The following is a 22,251-nucleotide window of genomic DNA, read 5'->3' on the forward strand; positions in this document are numbered from 1 at the left end:
GTTGGAAAACATCGTTTTAAATTGTTTTTTATTTTATTTTAACATAAAAGGTATAAGAAATTCATTCTTGTGATAAAATTGACAGGAAATACGCATAGACATAAATAGTGAAAATTACCGTACATTAACTGTACTCTTTGAAACATTTTTATTAATCCGCAATAAAAAAGTTACGAGAATATTGCGTAACCGCATTAAGCTATTGTAAATTTATTAAACGTGGTCATGGATTAATGAATTCATCCATATCTATAAAATCATTGCCAATGTGACATCGCACTTTTTTGACCTGTCAAAGGCACTGAGATCAGACTAGAGGTAGAAATAATTTCTACCAGCAAGGATTCCAAGTCAACAATTTCTCGATTGTTAATCTCAAATCGTTATATTTTATAAGTAAAATACTATGTAAAACAAGTAAAATTCATTATAATTTAAAATTTTAGGAATGAAAATAGGCTTTAAAATACAAATAAGAAAATACAGAAAAATCATCAAATCATCTTATAAAAGTCTTATGGATTTACCTATGTTTGCTTTGTTTTGTATGCATTATTAATAAAACCGTTTTTGTCCATGCTATAAAATGGACTTAATAAATATGATGCATTGATATAATATAATTCAGGTTATTTTAATCTGTACGAAATATAGAAGTTTCGCCGACATCTAGTTCGAATTACAAACAATTACTGCCAAGCAAATGTAGTTGTTATTGTTACGATAATCGCGACATGCAACAATGAGCGGGTCAATTGTCTAGATCACTTCCAGCATGCGAACAATGAAAAGTGAAAAAATTATTTTTACAAACTGCATTACAAATTCTCGTAAGGCACACAATCTTAGCTCTAATGAAGTACTAGTAGTACTGCACTGTAGGAGCACATTGAATAATTCATAGTGCTCTCATCACAGTGCCGACATTACGTAATTTTGTGGATCATCTTATGATGGTAGTCTTAAGACTATGGTAATGTGCACCGGCAGATACTTCTTGCGTGGGAGGGGAACTAAGTACCTTCTCTCGAAGATGCGCCACGTGAGGGGCACATTGCATCATATTGGAACCCCTCTATGATGCACTATTAAGCTAAAGCAGTATATAAGCCAGGACCAGGAATTCTGGAGCATCATATTATTCGGTTATTGCATTTACACAGCTTCAAAGTTAATATAAATATTGTTACTTATTTTGTTATAATAAAGAGTTAAAGTTAGCTTTGGATTTCAATTTGATTCAAGTTTCAATTTTACGAATCTTGGTGAAATATGATTGCGGTAAGTGAATACAAAATATCAGTGTCAATCAATAAACTGTAAATATGCAGAATATAAGTCAAAATTATTATATTAAATAGTCTAAGTCATTGGAATGGAACAACTGCATATTGTTGAGATTGTGTATAGCATTGATTATTAAAATTTGAAAATTCCCAATTGTATAAATAGCTTACGGCTACTTTTCACAGTACCAAATTTCATCGTACCGTATCTATATCTTGATGCTGAATTAAGCGTTCAATCAATCGTTTTGAACTTTGAAAAAAATTCCAGAACATATTAAATTTATCCCTATTTTCAATTTAGAATGGAACGATATTTGTATATAATAAATTATATATTATATTTAAATCAAATTAACGTTAAATTTATATGTATATATAAAAATTGGAACTCTCTCTATATATATATATATATATATATATATATTTCAAATAAACAATTGAATATTCTCTTCTTAAAAAAATAATAAAATTCGTTAAACTTCGAATATGAGTTAGCGAGAACCAGAGACTAAAATGAATATTTTACTCAGTGTTGAAGTATAAGGTCATAATTAAAATGAACAAAATTAAAATTAAAAGCGAATTGTTAATAAAAAACAAAATTGAAATGGTATAATTGTATTACAAATCAAAATTTCAATTAATTGTATATGTAGTGTAAAAATATTTTATATTTCTATGAAACTGCCAAATATTTGTCATTTAACGATCTAAAAAGCTCAAATTAGCTAGCAAAATTCTTAATAAATTATTGTAAATTTAAATTATTCTAACAATTTTTTTTAAAATTGATTAATTTATTTAAAACTTTAATTTGAATATTGTTAAGAGCCCAAAAATTCAAAACAAACATTAGAATTTTTATCTGTAGTATTATTAATATTTTTCTTAGATCAACCAATGAATATAGGAATAATACAAATTTACAAAATGTTAATGATAATACTACTAAAATGTTTACTGTAATTCTTATCATTCATCATAGAAAATCATTAGAATCGTAAATGTAATCGATATATATATATATATATAAACCAGTGGAAATAATTTATATGGTCACAACGATTCATTAAAACTTGTATGACAAATGTATGCAATTGGCTCCTTTTACATCTGCATTGTTTCGTCACACTGTAAGCGTATTAGGTGAGAAAGAAACGGAAAGCTAATTAATCCATTTGTATGCCGTTTCGTCCACAATATTTATACAAGAAATTTCACCACCGTCTATTTTTTCAGCCCTTGGCGTTTAGCGTCTTTCTGACGACACTTGCGGCTGTCTCTGCGGAACCACCTGTGAATTCCTACCTTCCACCTGGTTCAGGAGGTGGTAAAAATGGTTTAGGCGGTTCGGCACCCAGTTCCTCTTATGGAGCTCCAGGAAATGGTGCCGGCGGTGGCTTTGGAAATGGTGGTTTATCTTCTACATACGGAGCTCCTAATGGAAATGGAGGAAATGGTGGGTTATCATCTACATACGGAGCTCCCAATGGAAATGGAGGAAATGGAGGCGGGCTCAGCTCCACTTATGGTGCTCCCGGTGCAAATGGAAACGGATTTGAAGGTGCTAGCAATGGTCTGAGTGCCACATACGGTGCTCCAAACGGTGGTGGTTTTGGTGGAAACGGCAATGGCGGTGCCCCAAGTTCTTCATATGGTGCTCCTGGTGCTGGCAACGGAGGAAATGGAGGCGGCCGTCCATCATCTTCTTACGGTGCACCCGGTGCTGGTGGATCAGGCAATGGATTTGGGGGAAGACCAAGCTCATCTTACGGAGCACCTGGGAACGGTAATGGTGCTAACGGGGGCCGAGGCGGCCGACCCAGTTCAAGATATGGTGCACCGGGCAATGGCAACGGTAACGGTAATGGCAACGGAGGTCGACCAAGCTCCTCTTATGGTGCGCCAGGTATGTTATTGCAGTTATTAGATAATGTTATGAGAGCAAAAGTTGAAATATGAATATATTTAGGATCTAATGGAAATGGTGGCCGACCGAGCTCGTCATACGGAGCTCCTGGTTCTGGAAATGGTTTTGGGGGAAATGGCGGTAGGCCTAGTTCATCCTATGGAGCTCCAGGGGCTAACGGAAATGGAAACGGCGGTGCTATTGGACAGCCTAGCTCTTCTTACGGAGCTCCAGGCCAGAATGGTAATGGTGGCGGCTTAAGTTCAACATATGGAGCACCAGGAGCAGGCAATGGTGGCTTCGGCGGTAACGGCGGTGGTCTCAGTTCTACATATGGTGCACCAGGATCAGGCAACGGTGGCTTTGGAGGTAACGGACTTAGCTCTACGTATGGCGCTCCTGGATCCGGAAATGGAGGCTTCGGTGGTAATGGAGGTGGGCTGAGCTCAACATATGGCGCACCTGGAGCAGGTAATGGGTTTGGAAATGGTGGTGGATTAAGCTCCACATACGGAGCACCTGGTGCAGGCGGTGCTGGGGGCGCTGCTGGTTTTGCGGGCGGACTCGGTCAAGCAGGAGGCGCTGGAAGCTTTGGATCTAATGGCTTTGGCGGCAGCGGCTTTGGAGGAGACGACGGAAGCAGTGTAAGTTTTGTCAAACGTGTACTATCATAATCTATTACTTTCTAATCAAATTAGTTAACTTTTGGTTACAACATCTTTAATCGTAAAATTCATGAAATTTTGCGCCAATGATTTGAGAGTGCAACACTGCGTTCCGATTTTATGTACATTTTATGGATCGTTAATTACTTAATCAATGCTTTCACTGTTAACAAGGACGTAATCTCATCATTTCTAAATCTTATTCACATTATTTAAGTACTAAAGCCAATTTACTAAAGTCACACACATATATGTGTATCACACACATATGTGAACAGAAATGACATAAATATCGTATTACAATATATTTGCATTAATTTGATCGAGTTTATTTAACTGGATAAATGTATTGAACTCCATATAACCAACAAACACAGATCAAAAGCAACTATTGTTTTGTTTTGTTCGGGTCACAGTGCTATATTTAAAAAAAGAATTTTTTTTTTATTTTTAACAATTTTAATTAGTTTGCTTTAATCAGATTTTTAAATATTTTTTCAATTTCAAAAAATTGTAGTCCTAGCAAATCGCGCATAAAATAATATATATATATATATATATATATATATATATATACACGTATATATATATAGGTGTGTGTATGCATATTTATATATCTATATTATTGAATAACATGATTAAATAAATAATTTAAAATTGAATAATCGAGGTAATAAAAAATGTAACAGTGTAATTGAGATAAGTCATCTGTTGAAAGTAATCAACTATTCTGTGGAATCTAATGACCCTCATCGCTATAATACGTGCCAGTAAAAACTGCATCGCCATAGCTGTCCTATTGTACATAAATTAACTTGTATTTAAATAAGATTAATTCTCAGGAGCCGGCCAAGTATGAATTCAGTTATGACGTGCAGGATCCCGAAAGTGGAAACAGTTTTGGGCACTCAGAATCACGAGATGGAGATTTAGCAACAGGTCAGTTCAACGTGTTGCTACCAGACGGAAGGCGTCAGGTTGTAGAATATGAGGCTGACGCTGACGGTTTCAGACCACAGATTCGTTACGAAGGTACGAAACGCGGTTCAAATTTTCAAAAAAAAAAAAAAAGTAAGGAAAACAATGCTGCTGCTTCATCCGAGAGCCACTATAGAAACTGAAATCATACCATTGTATGAAACATAGTTACGTAATATTTTTCACTTAAACTCAAGTAGATGTCGCAATTTGGTTTTATTACATTTGAAGGAAAAAAATTATTTCGTTTGACTACTGAAATTAAAAATATTGAGGCAGCATATGAGATTCGTATAAGTAATTTGTTACTTCATTTCGGCAAAAATATACTATTTGATTGTGATTTTTATGAAGCCTTGGCGAAATAAGAAATGTTAATTTTACAAAGCCAGGAGTACAATTTAAATTTTATTTTAATTAGGGAATAAACTATTCAGTTATATCCCAAAATACAAAATAAATCTTTAGTACATATTTTAATTAAATAAGTGTAATTGTCAACTAATTAAACTGATAGCATAAAATCATTTCTACGTGGCTCTTGCTCAAAGCGCGGCTAGGGCGGTAGTAGGTCGCGGGTAGGTGCCGGAAAAGGATGGCGTCTAATCATCTACTAACGGGAACTAAATAGGTAAAGTAAAAATTGTAACAATATTCTAGTGGTGAGATTTTGTAGTTACATTTTATTTGTATTATTTGACTTAACAATACAAATAATAATAGTTTTAAATTGTTTGAGGTAAACGTATTAGGGTTTGAACCATGAAATTATATACCTATATATATAAATATATATATATATATATATATATATATGTGTGTGTGTGTGTGTTTGTGTGTGTATGTGTATATCTACACAATCATATATTAATAAGAAGTTCTTATTTATTATATCCCCTTATGGCTAACAATTTATATATTTACCACAATATGCTAATTTTTTATCCAGGTACTACTAATGCCATTACGATTGGTACGTATGCTTTCTAACGACGCTTAACGCAAATTAGTTGAAACTATTAACAATTAATTTCCAAATTTATGAACATACATTATAATTTCCATAACAATACTAATTCTCATACATTACTAAATAATATTCTTTAACCAAAATTATTTACTGTTTTGAATTATTTGTGCATGATCTTTGAAAATTCGAAATAATTTATATAACGGAATAGGAAAATGTTCTATTACTGCTCTAATTAAAGCTATTTGGTATATTTCGGTATGAAATATTTGTTATTACCTTTTTATTTATTGCTCACCGGAAACGTATTAAATGCAGATGAAGGATTTGGCAACGGTGCAGGAGGTGCTGGTGGTGCAGGCGGTTACGCATCTGGAGGCCCTGGCGGTGCTGGCGGCGCAGGTGGCTATCCAGGAGGCGCTGGAGGCAAGATTATTATTAATGCAATTTAGTTCAAAATTTATAAAAGTTTGAAAACAAAACATTATGTTTAAAGTGTGAAGCTCTACTGTTAAAATAAACGGTACTAGTTTAGTTACGATAAAGTAATAATCAAGGATAACAATGTAGATTACAGTGACTATGCGGATCATTCTCAAATGAGTATTAACTTAATTTTGTTATTTAGTAACAAAATCCATTACAAATTACATGATCCATTACATTAGTTACAAATTATTATTTATAATCTAATAATATTTGATTATAGCTGCAAGGTATTATCTATTTACTAACGTTTCAATACTTGCTTCATCAGGTGCTGGAGGCGCAGGTGGTTATCCGGGTGGAAGTGTTGGAGGTGCTGGAGGATATCCCGGTATATATGGCACATTTGCATTGTTTTAGATTTATTTCCTTTGCCACTTATTAATATATTTACATGAATTGCCTTTCCTTGATTTTCTGTAAAGAAAAATAATTTCAAACAAGTTTCTGAAAAAATAAAGTCGGGAACAAACTTGACAAATCTCTCATATCTGTTTCATATAGATATATATAATCAGTGTGATCAGTCTAATATATTTTTTTCTTCATTAATATATTTCTAAAATATATCATAACAGAAAGTAAAGCATGAATTAGACATAGTTGCCTACAAACCTCTTTGATCTTTTGATCATATGGTCATAAAATATATTTTCAACAGGTGGTTCAGGAAGCGGTGTTGGAGGTTATCCAGGTGGATCAAATGGCGGTGCTGGAGGTTATCCAGGTGGATCAAATGGCGGTGCTGGAGGTTATCCAGGTGGATCAAATGGCGGTGCTGGAGGTTACCCTGGCGGATCAAATGGCGGTGCTGGAGGTTACCCTGGTGGCAGCAATGGAAATGGAGGATATTCAAACGGTTAGTACGATTTATTGACGTATAAGTATATAAACAATTATTAATTTATTTTGTATAAAAATATTTTATATTCATTTGTTATGTTGAAAACCAGGAGGATCAAATGGCGGTGGTGCTGGAGGTTACCCAGGTGGCAGTAATGGAAATGGAGGATACCCAGGCAGTTAGTATAAATTAATAGAAATGATGTAATCAGTTTCAAATTAATAATATCTCAGTAAAATCGTTAAGATTCAAGAGTAATTTAGTAATTATTAAATTTCAATTTAATTCATTAATAATTATAATCAGATCACTAATAATTTATAAAAACAGGTGGATCAAATGGAGGCGCTGGAGGTTATCCAGGTGGTAGCAATGGAAATGGAGGGTATCCAGGAGGTTAGTATGAATTTATTAAATATATAATTGGTTTCAAATTGGAAAATTTACAGTAGAAAAAGATATCGGTTTCGATTAAGTTTATTCATTAGCAATATAGCTGTGAATAAAATTTGTGATAATATTTTGAGTACACTTTTATACTTTAAAATAATAAAAAAGGATTAATTGGGTACAACAAATTTAAGTAATAAAATAAATAATTTTTATTAATTAGGAAATGGTAATGGTGCTGGAGGTGCTGGCGGTGCTGAGGGATACGGAAGCGGAAGACCAGCCAATGGAAGTCCTCTGGGGAGCGGATATTAAACAGTTTTTACAATGGACGGAAAAAATTTTAGCTGCAACAATAGAATTGGAAACTGTAATGATGTATAAATTGTCAAAGACACTCTGTGGACTTTTGTGATATACAAATTCATCCGAGAATTATTTATATTGCATTTATAATAAGAATCAAGCCATATTACCTAATCACGTCCAAACAACTAACAATATGATATTTAATTGATGACGAACGGACTCGATAATGGAACCGCTAAACTTCTAGGATAATAATTTTATGTATAGTTATATTTATGAAATGTACATGACGACTTATAGATTAGTAATATTATACTATCATAATAAAAAAACAAATTGGAAAATATAAAATCACTCACAAGCTGTTTAACGATATTGAAAATATTATAAATACGCTACAGTGCATTTATTAGCATAAAATCTTGTACATAAATATATTTAAAATGCGATAAATAAATCGAACTAAAAATATATCTTCTTTTATTGACATTTGTTCCAATCTTTTCTTGATTGAAATAACTCGTATTCAAATATATATATATATATATATATATATATAACGGGTTAAGGGTATAAAATATATCTTACTTTAATTGGAAAGTATGAGCTTTTAAGTGCAAATTAGTGTTTTGGTGAATTTATGACCCTTTTTCGGTTATTGTGGTTAAATTTTATTAATTTTGTTCATTTTAACTTTGAAACCTTAACCGTGAATAACATTTCTAGGACCACCATCAAAAATAATAACACAATTGCGTCCAGTTTTTAAGAATTTAACTTTTTGTTGAACTATGATTTTATAACTTAAAAAATCGGTCGATTTTGAGGGGTCCTGCTTTAAAAAGTTGTGTACCTAAGTGTGTTATCAAGCTTCATCGAAAGTTGGCAAAAGTTTAATACATTTAGTGTTTTATATAGATAATACTACGTAGCATTTATAGTATTTTATTGATAAAAATTAAAATGATTAATTATTGATAACGGGTAATAAATGGAACAATAGAAAATCAAGTCAAATCAAATCAATCAAAACAGAAATATGCCACGTATTCAAAACTAAATATATGAATTTATTGCATAATATTAAATTCTTCAAACACTTACCACTGCAATGTCGTCATCACGCGCTCCAAACACAGAATGATTTGATTCCTCTTTAGGACCAGTTATATGGTGTGAAAATTGCGACAAACCTGTGAATTGTTACCAGGTGATAACAAAATGCATCCATTGTTATGTAATCAAAATAGTTTCTGGATCAGAACTGCTGACAGTGCAATACGAAAAATTTAGACTGATGGTGCGGAGCCAGTTGGATAGAAGGACCTGTGCCAGACCAGAGTACCCAGTCCGTAAGATATGTGCAGTAGTAAAAAAAATATTGATGTTGAGTGTTGCTAGAGTAATTGTTTGTTCAAACGTGTTGAAATCTGAATCAAAAATACAGAGTTATTAGAAGATTTTGTATATATATATATATATATATATATATATATATATATATATATCTTTACGTTTTAAAGCTTTGAAGCTGTAAGCTGTAACTTAGGTTACAGTATTTATAATAATCTATTTGAAAACATTTAATATTGCTCGAATATTTTATTTTGCTACGGAAAGTTCCAGCAATTTGCCGGATCAAATTGTTTGATTCGTACTCTCAAAAACGTGGACAAAAAATTGTATCCACACATACATACATCTATTTTTTCTAAGGTATGCCAGAATGTTCAGAAACCTATAAAACGTAAAGATATGCAAAAAAAATATTTTCGATTTTTGGACCATTACTATAACTTACCCTACTGGTAGTTAAAAATGCTCGTCCAGCTGATGAGCGCCAGACCTCGAGAAGGGTATTTTTACTGGCCCCACTCAATTCATTAATTTTGTTAATGAAGTAATAAAAAGTACCCAGTAAATCGGTTATGAATAGCTTGTGAGCCGGCGTGCTTTCTGCGTGATACATTTACATACATAAGTTTGTAACTAAACATGCCGGTGGAGAACGGCGTGCAGTCGATGGCCGTTTCCAAACCCAGGTTTCTAAACATTTTGGCATATTTTTAAAAAATAGATATATATATATATATATATGTGTGTGTGTGTAATATGTATGTATAAATAAATCTATGTAAAAATAAATAATACACATCAATTGTTTGCACTATCTTTTATTAATATTTCGAATTTTAATTGAATTGTATATGAATAATAACTATTCATATGGTATTATGGCTAAATGACCTAGAAGCACTGTGCAATCGACAGGCCCTGTTAATTTTACAGCTATATCCCTTATGCGAACATCGGAACAGGGAATAACGTAGTATCTGAAAAATAAATTAGTTAATTAAAGGTTCTATCACAAATATATTTAAAATATATTATATCCCAAAGTCACGGCTTTGAGATAAAAGTTGTTCTGTTTACATCACTATATTCAAGCTGTGAATTATCAGAATTTGTTTCTAGTCTAAAAATAAATTGTATGGAAATTTATTTAAAGCATGATTGAAATTGAGTTAAAAGTATAATAATATAATAAGGGAGTATTCTAGTCTAAGAACAAGAATTTTATGGATTTTTTGAAAGGCAAATAAATTTAATATTTTAAGAAGTTAATATAAAACAAATATTTTTTTAAAATTCTGGACCAAAATATTCTCTTACAATATCAGCTTTAATATTATTTTTATTGCAATATTTAATTCCTTAATTTCCATTAAAATATCCTAATTATTTATTTAATAAATATTGAAGTATATAAATATGTATATTGAACTTGCAAGAAATACCTGGTCGTCCAATAATTTCGCGCAGAAAAATAAAAGTATTCCTGTGGATAGTTAATTAGTAAGTATATCAAAGCCGATTTCAGTTGTTCTCCAGTAGAAGGCTTGATTGTAGCCTCACTCGTCGTTATACACTCGAATGGCGTCAGTGATGGCACAGAATAGGTACTAGACCTCATATCTGGTGAATACACATTCGGCAAATTGAATTCCTCGAAGGGATCACACTCATCGTCGGCACCCAATGTCAACTTTATCGTACTACCGTCAGGTCTTTCAGCTGAAATTTTTATTTATTGCAAAACTACTAGAAAAAATACGGATAAAATGACATAGGTCTTATGTAGAAATTAGCTGGTTTCAGTACTGTTTCCATGATTGTATAATGTGACGAGAAAAGATATAATAACAAGCTAGTCAGATGTTGATCGTCATTGTCACAGTCTTGTCGCAGTAATCAGTTCAAACAAGTATCGCAGCTTCAAAAGTTATTATATTGACGGTGGTTTTCTCTTATTATTTGAGCACTTATTAATTGTTATTTGTTATTAGTTTTATTATAAATTAAGAAATTGAAGACAAAAAAGATTGAAGAGATATTTAAAGATTTAAATATAAGCCTTATTAATATATAATAAAATAGACATAAATGATATGTATATACATATATAAAATATGAAAATTGTTTCATTATCTCTTATACTAGACACCCCTGTCTGACTATCTCAGTCAATGAAAATAAAATATCAATCAAAAAAGAAAAAAAAAACAATTAACTTATTTCAGCACAGTAATTTCGATCAATTTTATTGCAATAATTAGGTGTTCGATGAAATTTATGTTATTTATTCATTTTGTTGGCTTTCGGACAAAATGATATAATAAACATTTTATTACATTTTCTACTTGTTAGACTATGTAATTGGTCAATCGAGACTGATTATAATATCATTAAATAAGTAAATATCAAATCCAAATCGAAACACTATGTCATTTTGTCCGTACTTTCTACTTGGAAGTATGATTGTTGAAATTTTGATAAAACAAATAATAAATCTCTCTTAGCAGATTAATTGATTTTCCTATACACTATTTGGAAAACGATCATATGGGAAAATTAATTTAAAGGTATTATTAGTATAGACTTTTAATTAGTTATAAAATTGGTAGAACTGTACCGTATTTACTTCATTAGTTATTTATGTTTGCAGAAATACTAAAAAATATGTATTATTAAAATGTAAAAAAAAACTACTCTAATTCCGTGCCCATGTAAAAACTAAATCTGAATATTATTTTTGTTCATCTTACCTAATGCCAAGATGGACAGGCATCCGTAAAATATTTTCTTCGTAACGACGATAACTATTGCCGATTTTCTAATCGGCAGATTTGTAACGAAAAGTCGAGTAATGAGATCATCATCAGCAAGCTTTGTAAATCTTAAACATGAACCACCATTGAATGAGTCTGCAAATTCGTATTCTAAGCAACTTGTAGATTGGATGTTGGCAACAGAAAGATCTGATAGAGCATTTGTAGGATTTAGAAACGTTTCTAAATCATAGCGTAATGGACAGAATGGAATGCTTGGCTGAATCTCTTGAGCATTGAGATCGTACCACGGTTGATCGCTAATGTACTACAACAATAAATATAATGTAAAAATCACCCTTGGGCTATCAACTTTTCTTTTGATAGTCTTGGTTAAATAATAAAATAATTCACGCCAAATGATTCAAATTTTTGTTAAATGAAGCGTGTAAAAAGTATGTAATGATATCTTATTGCATAATACGATGCATCAAATTATTTTTAAATAATTCAATAAGAAAAATAGAAAATCAATTGAAAATGAAATATAGGAAGTATTAAAATAGTGATTTACCTTAAATAATTCTAATTGGATAATATAAAAATTTTAATTGATTAAAGTACATCAATTTTTTTAATGTCTAATAATGTATAATAAATAATAAATAATAAATTATTAATGTCACTAATCAATAATAATTTTACAATATGTATTGTGCTCTATAAAATAAAAAAAATAAAAAAAATACAAAATATTTATCAACTGTTCCGTTTCTCTTAAATTTACAAGATAAATTCTGATGGACTATAAGCCAATTAAACTTTCTTTAATAATTTTTCACGATAACAACAGCAATGATAGAAAATCTAGTTTCAAGTAAAAAAGTAAAAACTCAGCGCAAGAATGTAAATATTCATTACTCATTGCGCGTTTAAGTAACATTTATTCATTTACTAAATCATCAAAAATGATCCTATTCAAGTGTTGTATCGCAAATATTACGTACCTCAGCCTTTCTATTGCGATATAACCCACTTCCTTGACAAAATGAAGTGGCGAATGGAAGTTGAACAATTTCATGTGTCCTGTAATAACGCCATATCAAACTCCAAAACAAATCTTCGCGTGCCAGAAATAAATCCAAATGCGCTTGATCATTTGCAACATTTTTCTCTGGTAAAGGAGTTACAGACATGGTATCAGAACTTTGGCTTGTTGATGACATATTCAAGCCTGCCTAAAATATTAAAAACAATACTTTATATTCATGTAATACTTTTTTACACAAAGTTTTCACAGCAATCAGAACAATTATATGTTCTATAAGCTATGCCGAGTTCTGCTTATTACTAAGAACGACGTTGCAGGCAATCCAGCGATTGTCCTTACCCTATCTGAGATATAGTTATATTTCCCCTAACTCCCTGGCTGTCTTTCTAATTGGGATATTGCAACAATGACAGACAAAAACTGTTTTCACTTTGAAATATTGATAGCAATATGTTTCCACGTGAAAACCCCATTGTCATTTCTGCTGTACAACAGACCGCACGAAGCGGGATCTCTGAATCGAGTCTCGTCGCTCTTAATCTACAGGCGGCACGGCCCGGCACGGCACGGCACAATAGGCACTATTACATTTAATATGGAAAATCTATTATTCATTTATTGTTTTTCAAATTGGGTGAATATCAAATCTAACCTGAACAATTGCCGATGTTCTGCATATGTTCAAAATATTGTTTGCAGTGCTGACAACTTGTTGAAGAACACCAGACTGCGGTATATTTTTGCAAATAGCTTCATGTGTCCAACCAGGAGCAAATAGCGCTGTAGAAAATCCATATTTGTGCACCATGTCTATTGCCTAAAAAGTTAATCATGACTTACATAAATTTAAGTTGTATCCGATATAGAAAAAGATTTCCTTGTACTTAGAATTCAACGTATGGACTGGATGTAAAATGGCAAGAAAACAAAATAAGCAAGTCAGATTTTTCAGAAAACAAACTTCTTTTTCGAGAACTCCGTACTGTTGTAAAAAATAATAAATAATATACACAATCTAATTGAAAACGATTTTATATACAAAATTCATTTATTAATAATAAACTATTATAAATATAATTTCAGAAAACAAACTTCTTTTTCGAGAACTCCGTACTGTTGTAAAATAATAAATAATATACACAATCTAATTGAAAACGATTTTATATACAAAATTCATTTATTAATAATAAACTATTATAAATATGTTTACCAATTGCGTTTTGAATCCTCCACCACCATACTGGTTTCTCCCAAAAACATCGACACCGACAAAGACCTTGTATGCAGATCCAGAACCACAAGCAGTCAGAGATCGCTCTAAATTGTGTTCTTTCCATGTGTAATTCAAAAATATTCCATCACAGACATCATAAAATGATCTATGAAAAATCAGAATCTTTACTTCCAAAAAAGTCTCAATATATTTTTTCTGATGCATAATATTTCATCCTCTAAACATTTAAAATTAAACAGTGAATCGTTAAAGGATATTTTATAAAAAATAATAATAAGTAATAAACATAAACTTCTCGAATTCTTTTTGCTAATTCTTATGCTACAAGACCAGCTTAAAGCCATTAAAGTTATGGCGACGAAACATTATCAATAATCACCGTTTTTTCTTCATAGCTTTCAAACATATAAGCGCAGAATTGAATATTTATTGCTTATATATATCAAAGTTGGTAAAACAAAACTAAAAACTAGCTTTATGGAATAACCTTTGTAATAATAAAACTTACTTATTGTATTCGTTAAGCTCATTTTGCCAATGAAGTTTTCCATCAACGCGGACACTATCATACCATATAACCCGCGCACCTGGAAGTTCGCTATGCAAGGCAGCAGTTAGATTTTGAACAAATTCGCTAAAAGCAACATTGATATGATTAAAAAAAAAATCCATAGAACTCTTCTGCATAATTGGTAAATAATCAATTCACGTTGATTGAGAGTTAAATTGTTAATATAGATATATGTACAAAGAAAGAATATTTGTGAATACTTTGCCTTTTTAAATATGCTACATAAAATCAGTCAGATAATCCAAAAACAAATATTTAATGTGATCTAATATAACGTACATCATTTTGTTTCCATCGGGCAAATTATTTTCTATATTCAGTAGCCACCCATCCAATTTAAAATACTTTGTTATTTGCACTAAAGACTGAATCGTCAAATTCATAGTGTGCGGAGTACTCAGTATCGCCTCACAAATCTGTTGCCCAGAATCCCATTCTGTTATAAATGTACCTGTAATTTCAATTATATCATGCAAAACCATTGAAAATATGTGATAAATTGAATAATTATATACACTTGTTAACACTTACCAAATATGTTAACCCCGTGCTTATGGGCAGCGTTTATCCATCCTAAGGGCGGTATCGTGACAAAATGATGCGAAAAATAAACGAATATATCAACGGCCGACCACCGATAAAATCGATAGGAATGAAATGTTGATGAACCGTTAACAAACCTATTAAACAATAAATATTCAAATTAGACTGTTGTATCTGAAAACATAAATAAATCAAATTGTTAAATATCTGATATTATTAAAAAAGAAGAAAAAAACGATTTGTATGAAAGATGTCTTGATGATGGAGTTCACATAAAAAACATCCTGAAATATTACAGACGTATAACAAATAGTTTTATTTATATTTAAAAATAATCATCTAAGTTTGAAATAATGGAACGCTTTTATTATAATTTGACCTTTTTACGCTTTCTCAAAAACGGTCGACCCGATATGAAAAATTTAAAAACCATTCGATGAAACTCGATAAGAGCTCGCGTTGATTAATTTTGCAGTTTTTTTTTCAGAATCTGCAGAAAATTTTTCGTCAACGTTTTCGCTCCTCCTTAATCGATTTTTATAACCGTTCAGAAGATATCAATAAAGATCGTGCTCATTAGTTTTTGGTAACAATCGGCCGGGCCATTTCTTTGAAATTCATTGATAAGACTTTTGACGATTTTTATGAATTTTTTATGTTATAACTCTGCCTACGACAAGAGATTTAAAGTATAAAAATTAATTAATGTTTGGAATAATGGGATGTCTTAAAATATAAAACTTGCTAACAATAAGTCTCAATTCTCATTAAAGTCGATTATTTACAAATATCAGAAAGTTTCTGCAACTTGTTCTAAGGTAGAATTAATAAAAAAAATAACATATCGCCTTTATCATTAATAAAATATTGAATTTACCTGTCATGAAGGTAGCCGTTCATCATATCATGACAAACAAGTAGTTCGGTTTTCACTACTTCTTTTCCCAATCGGCAATTTCGTAGTCGACGTTCTACATCAGTACGCCACTGGTCCTCCTTAACGTGGCAATAGTAATTCCCAAATGGCACATTGCCAAATGAACCACCCCTTGGAGCTTTTGTAACAGTGAATCTGCCCCACCCGGGCGGCTTCGACATATAAGTCCACAGTTGCTCTAAAGACGTTATGGGTAAACATGATAATTCTGCATCTTCGCCATGTATTCCAGTTGTTAAAGTTGGAGTAGTCATATCAAAAGAACTTAAATACTACTGAAATATTCAATTTTAATTAATAAATCGATTCAACAAAACAAGTAGTACTTTTATCAAGAATGCACCTCTATGTAAAAACAATTATTATTCAACATCAAATATATATTTTCGTCATATATTCCGATTATCTCGCGATTTTGCCTTCACGAGGTTCCAAGTCATTCTAAATCTATTCGTGATAGTTTGCTTCCAGGCAAGTCGCATGAACTTGCTGATATATTTAGGCTTTTAAATTTTGATTTCGGCGCAACCGTTTATTAGAAAAAAAAACACACAAATTGTGATCTCAAATGATTAAAAATTTCTTGAAACGTCGAGAGAACATAAAATTGGCAAGGCGGATCACTTCTCATTCGGAAAGTTAATGCATACGTATTATCTCAATTACCTAAATAGTGTTTCAGTGCTCCATTTTACAGAGGAAACAATACTGGAATGGAAATTAATACTGTACAGCATAGTGCAGTTGCGATAAGAAAAATCTGACTGATTTCATTCAAATTAGTAACATCGTAACAAGTTTTCAACTTATTTATCAAGCATAATACATAGGAACCACAATATTACAACTTAAGTATGGAATTACAAATAGGCGAGTGAAATGATGTAACTTTAAAATATAAATTTACTTTTCTTTCCTATCATATGCATGATTACATTTAATCGTCAACAACTATGATATTTTAAAAATTGATCAAAAAGTAATATTTTTATAATGCTTGCCGTTAAAATTCACTAATAGAAAATTTTGTGAATGACCTAAGTAAACCTTATCTACTAATAAAACTGCTTTAAGTCTTCTCATAATAAAAAAAATAACAGGAGCTTCGGGCCATTTAAAAAAATAGTATTTTTTCAATAGCTTCGGGCCATTTAAAAAAATAGTTTTTTTTTAATAATGGCATATTATATTTTATTTTTTCTACCACTAATATATTTGCTTTGTTTTAAATATATTATTGGTATAAATATATATATTAAACATCATATTAAACACATTGCCATGATATTTTTGCTTCGCTAGATGATTCATTAACCACTTAACGTTCTATCAAACATTCTTTTCAAAATCTATTATGTATATTAGATATGTGTTCAAAAAAGTTTTATGTGTGAATAGTATACACTTACAAATAATTTAATAAGAAATAACATTTAGCTTTTTATCAGATACCGTTTGTTAATTTCTTTCTTATTTTTTAGCATCATTAAGGTAAATTGAGCTCAGTACGAAATTAATGGTAAATGCTATTTTGTAAACAAAACAAATATCAAATATAAAATAATTTTACATATAATCTCGAAACAAATTAATGAAAACATAACATAGCCATCAAGTTTGTTTTGATTTATTACTTTTGATATTTTTAACTTAATGAGATCCTGTTATTATATTATTAACAATACTATTTGATACTTGAAAGATTCGAAGAACTTTAATAAAATTTTTAATTGCGAAATCTTTATGAGAATATATAATAAAATGAAACACTTTTTGCAAAATTCTACATCAAATTCGAACATAGCGCCTAGAATAATTCTACTTGCCGCGAACTTCATTTATGTTCACGTATGCGCTTAACTTCACTGGCAAAAATCATAAAACATTAGTTAGGTGATGACTGATGATACGAGATAATGCATTTTAAGCATAATTAAAAATGTATACACTATACAAAATAATTATTTTCGTTATGATAATAATAATACAGTAAACTTACGAGAATGTGTTATCACCAGAAGTAACTCGTTTCACACAAGGATACTATATAATTCCGTGCATCATAGACAAAAATACTGACACGTTCTTGATCTAGTATCTAGCATAGGAAATGCGTCCATTATCCATATCGGTCTTTATCAGTTGAATAGTGAAACCACATTTACAATTTGATAAAGATTATACAATGAATTTTTTGAAACAAATGATTTTATACTGTACAGTTGCTTCAACATCAAATAAAACTACTTGCATATAAGTTTTGAGATATCACACCCATTCATTATTGCAATGGTGGCTAATAATGGTAGTAATATACCCATGTACAACAAAACCAAATTCTATGGATATTTGTTTCTACCGCGTTATAGCTGCACATAATAAATTTCTAGAAACATCCTGATGCATATTTAGAATTGGCAAATATCAGACCAAATTCTAGCATGTATCAACAACCCAAAAAGAAGCAACAAAAAAATTTCAAAAACATCAAACCAAAATAAAAAAAAAATTAAATGAGTAAACCAATAACAAATATTACAAAGCTTAGGAAAATCTATTCCCCACATAAATTTTATAGAAAAAATTCAATAGTTGGATATTGGAAAAAGAATTTGATATTGGAGAATTGGATTGAAAATAGAAAAAATCTAATTGAACAAACAACTTGTTTAAAACAAAACGAATAAGAGAATGGTATTATTTTTGAGTAGCCATTGGTGCAGAAATAAATTGTAAAAAGTATATATATATATATATATATATATATATATATATATATATGCAATGTATATATGCGCATAAATAAAAAGTTGCTATTTTTTATTCCAAATACATTTCCGAAATGTTATAAATTGAATTAAATACATATTTACATTCTCCTGGAAAGTATATTTTATAGAGTAATAGTTAAATTTCGTTCTCTGCAACAAAAAAATTCATTATGCCTTCTTTGCTTTGTAAAATACATAATGATCAGAATTAAAATTCACCTTCACTCTCAGAACCCTCTGATTCAAAAGTATTATCAGGGATATCATAAAGACGAATCATTGGCTTATTTGGATCTTTCATGATCAAATATTTTCCTAAAATAATAAATAATTGTTAGCATATTTTAGGGAGATTATCTTAAAAAAAAAAGAACAAAAAATTACCATCTTTTTGTTTCATGCAAATATCTATAATGCATCTCAAGATTCCCCAAGCATTATCCATAGATAAATTGATTTGAGCGGCAAACTCATTAGGCTTGTATTGCTGGGTTCCTAGAATAACATGCCTGGAACTGTCACGGACTTGGGCTCGGGACACATAACCAAACTTAATATGATCAGAGCCAGCTAAAAGAGCTTGGACAGTCCATTTAGCAAGCTTGCAAGCATTATTTCTCAGTTCATTTGCCAACACGGCTCCTCTTTGTGTATCTAATTTTTGCCTCCATTCCACTCCATTTGCTAACTTACTATCCCATTCATTCAAAGCTTTGATGCTCAAAAATTGTAGTTCACCTGAGGGTGATTGAACAACTGCATCATGTTCACAACGAGCTACCAGGACCTACAATTATTACAATAAGAGTTTTTCATTTAATATGAAATAGATTATATTGTGCAATTTTCAAACAGAATTGCCACATTAATTATTATTATTGGTTTTTAGAACATTCTTTCCAAAGCTCTAAAATATAAACTTTTGACAAGAATTCTGGAGGTAATATTTCAGGATTAATAATAGGATTGTAGTAGTCTCCAATAGGAGATTAGTAAAGTTTCTGTTTACAGTAAGCATTTATAAATTTTAATATGCATTAATAATGAAATAAACTCAAGAAAAATCAGAAATATCATATTAAAAAAATACTTACTACACCATTATTTAAATCCCATTTACGGTAACGATAAGCAACACTAGCAACTTCACCTTCTTCTTCATCTGAAACAAATGGGTTTGGCTCTGGAAATTTATGACGAGGTTCAGATGGCCCGGTTCTCAACACCTAAAATATTATTTTAAATATTAGATTATATACATAAAAACAAATCATTATTAATAAATTTGAATAATTTATGGCAATAATAAATTTGGTAATAATTTCCAGTTCAAATACCTGTTGGCTAAAGTTGTGATTGATAAAAGTAGCTTCTAGTGCTAAATTCCTAGGGCTATTCAAAGGACTACCATCATCTTGAGGTGGTTCAACAGATGTCTCATTTACAGTAAGTAAATCAAACTCAGTATTATCACGCTTATCCATGAAGAGCTTGTCACCAATTTTCTCAATGACAATATCCCAAGAATAATTTGATCGAGTGCAACACATTATAGCTGCCAAAATAGCATCTGTGGCATAAACTGTTCCAACAGTTTTGGATAGCTTGCGAATAACTGGATCATCAATTGTTGTTACCTGCAACAAAAAAGATCATTTCATGAAATTTATTTATCTATGAATTCTTTATCTATATATTAACTTAAGCAACATAGTACTGTATAAAAAGTTGTAATTAAAATGTGTCAGATACATACAGTATGAAATATTCTATCAACACGCTGTAAAGGCTTTTCATTCTTCACATTGACTCGATCATAGCTCTTATCGTAATATTCCAAAGTACCACAGCATATAATGTCTTCTCCTTCTCCAACATTTGGTAATGACAACTTTGCTAACCGTGGAAAATCCATTTCCTCAATTGTTATCCAATCTGGACGGACCGTAACTGAAGCATCACGTATTTTTTGAGGAGCCTGTAAATATATTAATACAATAATCTATAAATTTAGGAGAAACAGTTTTGTTTACATTTTTAATTTACTGATATTCTATTCATATTTGCAAAATCTTTTTTAATAAGAATTTATTTTAGATATTCACAATAAGTAAATCAATAAGTGATTCAAAGCCAATTTCACTTTTTATGAAACAAAATAAAACTGTCAAACAATAATAAGATTAAAGAAAAGTATAACCAATTATGATACAAAAAAAAAATCTGAAACAAAAATAGACATACTCCTCTTTGACCCCATTTTTTAGCAATTCCTTTGCGATCTCTTTCTTTCATCTTCAAAGACTTTCCTAAAGCAGTCATTCCTTGTTGGCCACCACGCCCACCGCGACCACCACGGTTTCCTCTAAAAAATAATTACATCATGACAAAACACATAATGTAAAAGTTGAAATAATGTATTGCCCATGTATGTAAAAATATTAGAAATGCAGTTTTAAAACCAAAAGTCTGCAATATCATAAAAAAAGTTTTGTCATTAACAAAAACTCTAGAAGTTACCTGGTTGCTTTAAAACGTCCTCGTTGGTATGGTGGCTTCTGAACTCGAGTGCTATCAACCAAATGGAAGGTTGATTCATCTTCGTCATGATAATAAGCATATTGTGTTCCACTGCCAAACGCAGAAGCGTATTTATCTGGAAAAGTTGAATATAAATTGTAAGAAATGAATAATGGATGTAATTACAAGGTTATGTTTATTTTAAGTTGTATATCAAGTACGATATAACTATTTTAATGATTTAAGAGTTGTTTAATATCAAAATCAACAAACTGGCATATTTTTTGTCTTGAAATGAAGAACCAGTCCAGTCGCTTATTTTTCCCAATCTGTCTCCTTTACTGAATGGTTGATATGGCATGTCTTTAAATTGATCGGGCATTTCACAAGGCCCCCATCCGAATGCATTATGCTGGATTACTGGTGCAATAAAATGCACAATATCCTCTTGATCCGTCGTCAACATCTTTCGGAAAATTTATATAAAATTTATAACTATACTATACTTTGTGAAAAAAATTGACACGAGGGTAAAGAGAAAAGCCGAAAGCATAATGATTGGCGTTGCAATCGCTAAAATTAAATCCGTTACGTCCTACTTCGAATAACGGATACTGTTAACGTTAAATTTGAAATTTGAAGATAAGTTTATAACATTTATAAAAGAAATGAAAT

The 22,251-nt window shown here is 30.9% G+C and overlaps 3 protein-coding genes across 3 annotated transcripts; 1 reads left to right on the forward strand and 2 right to left on the reverse strand.

The window, feature by feature from the left end:
- Positions 1-1,272: 1,272 nt before the first annotated feature.
- Positions 1,273-7,846, forward strand: LOC113373534 (pro-resilin-like). The gene is made up of 10 exons (XM_026613826.1): positions 1,273-1,281; positions 2,529-3,198; positions 3,262-3,842; positions 4,706-4,895; positions 6,130-6,237; positions 6,569-6,628; positions 6,959-7,156; positions 7,251-7,319; positions 7,472-7,537; positions 7,755-7,846. Exons 1-10 carry the CDS (start codon positions 1,273-1,275, stop codon positions 7,844-7,846), a joined length of 2,043 nt encoding a protein of 680 aa, XP_026469611.1.
- A 2,162-nt stretch (positions 7,847-10,008) lies between these two features.
- Positions 10,009-18,511, reverse strand: LOC113372633 (cytosolic endo-beta-N-acetylglucosaminidase 2). Its single transcript, XM_026612991.1, has 11 exons — positions 18,285-18,511; positions 16,226-16,560; positions 15,337-15,485; positions 15,085-15,256; positions 14,743-14,868; positions 14,211-14,379; positions 13,653-13,817; positions 12,957-13,187; positions 11,947-12,277; positions 10,639-10,915; positions 10,009-10,173 (listed from the first exon to the last, which is right to left on the reverse strand). The coding sequence occupies exons 2-11, from the start codon at positions 16,537-16,539 to the stop codon at positions 10,059-10,061; spliced, it is 2,049 nt and encodes a 682-aa protein (XP_026468776.1). The 5' UTR covers positions 16,540-16,560; positions 18,285-18,511; the 3' UTR covers positions 10,009-10,058.
- Positions 18,512-19,102: 591 nt separating this feature from the next.
- LOC113372634 (eukaryotic translation initiation factor 3 subunit D) lies at positions 19,103-22,107 on the reverse strand. Its single transcript, XM_026612992.1, has 9 exons — positions 21,850-22,107; positions 21,577-21,712; positions 21,301-21,421; positions 20,813-21,034; positions 20,394-20,693; positions 20,151-20,282; positions 19,441-19,843; positions 19,276-19,371; positions 19,103-19,206 (listed from the first exon to the last, which is right to left on the reverse strand). The coding sequence occupies exons 1-9, from the start codon at positions 22,040-22,042 to the stop codon at positions 19,193-19,195; spliced, it is 1,617 nt and encodes a 538-aa protein (XP_026468777.1). The 5' UTR covers positions 22,043-22,107; the 3' UTR covers positions 19,103-19,192.
- Between the last annotated feature and the right edge of the window lie 144 nt (positions 22,108-22,251).

This window comes from Ctenocephalides felis, unplaced genomic scaffold (genome assembly GCF_003426905.1).
Source record: "Ctenocephalides felis isolate EL2017-DRISC unplaced genomic scaffold, ASM342690v1 CF-g0.4_SCAFFOLD_01604, whole genome shotgun sequence".
Classification (NCBI taxonomy): Eukaryota; Metazoa; Arthropoda; class Insecta; order Siphonaptera; family Pulicidae; genus Ctenocephalides; species Ctenocephalides felis.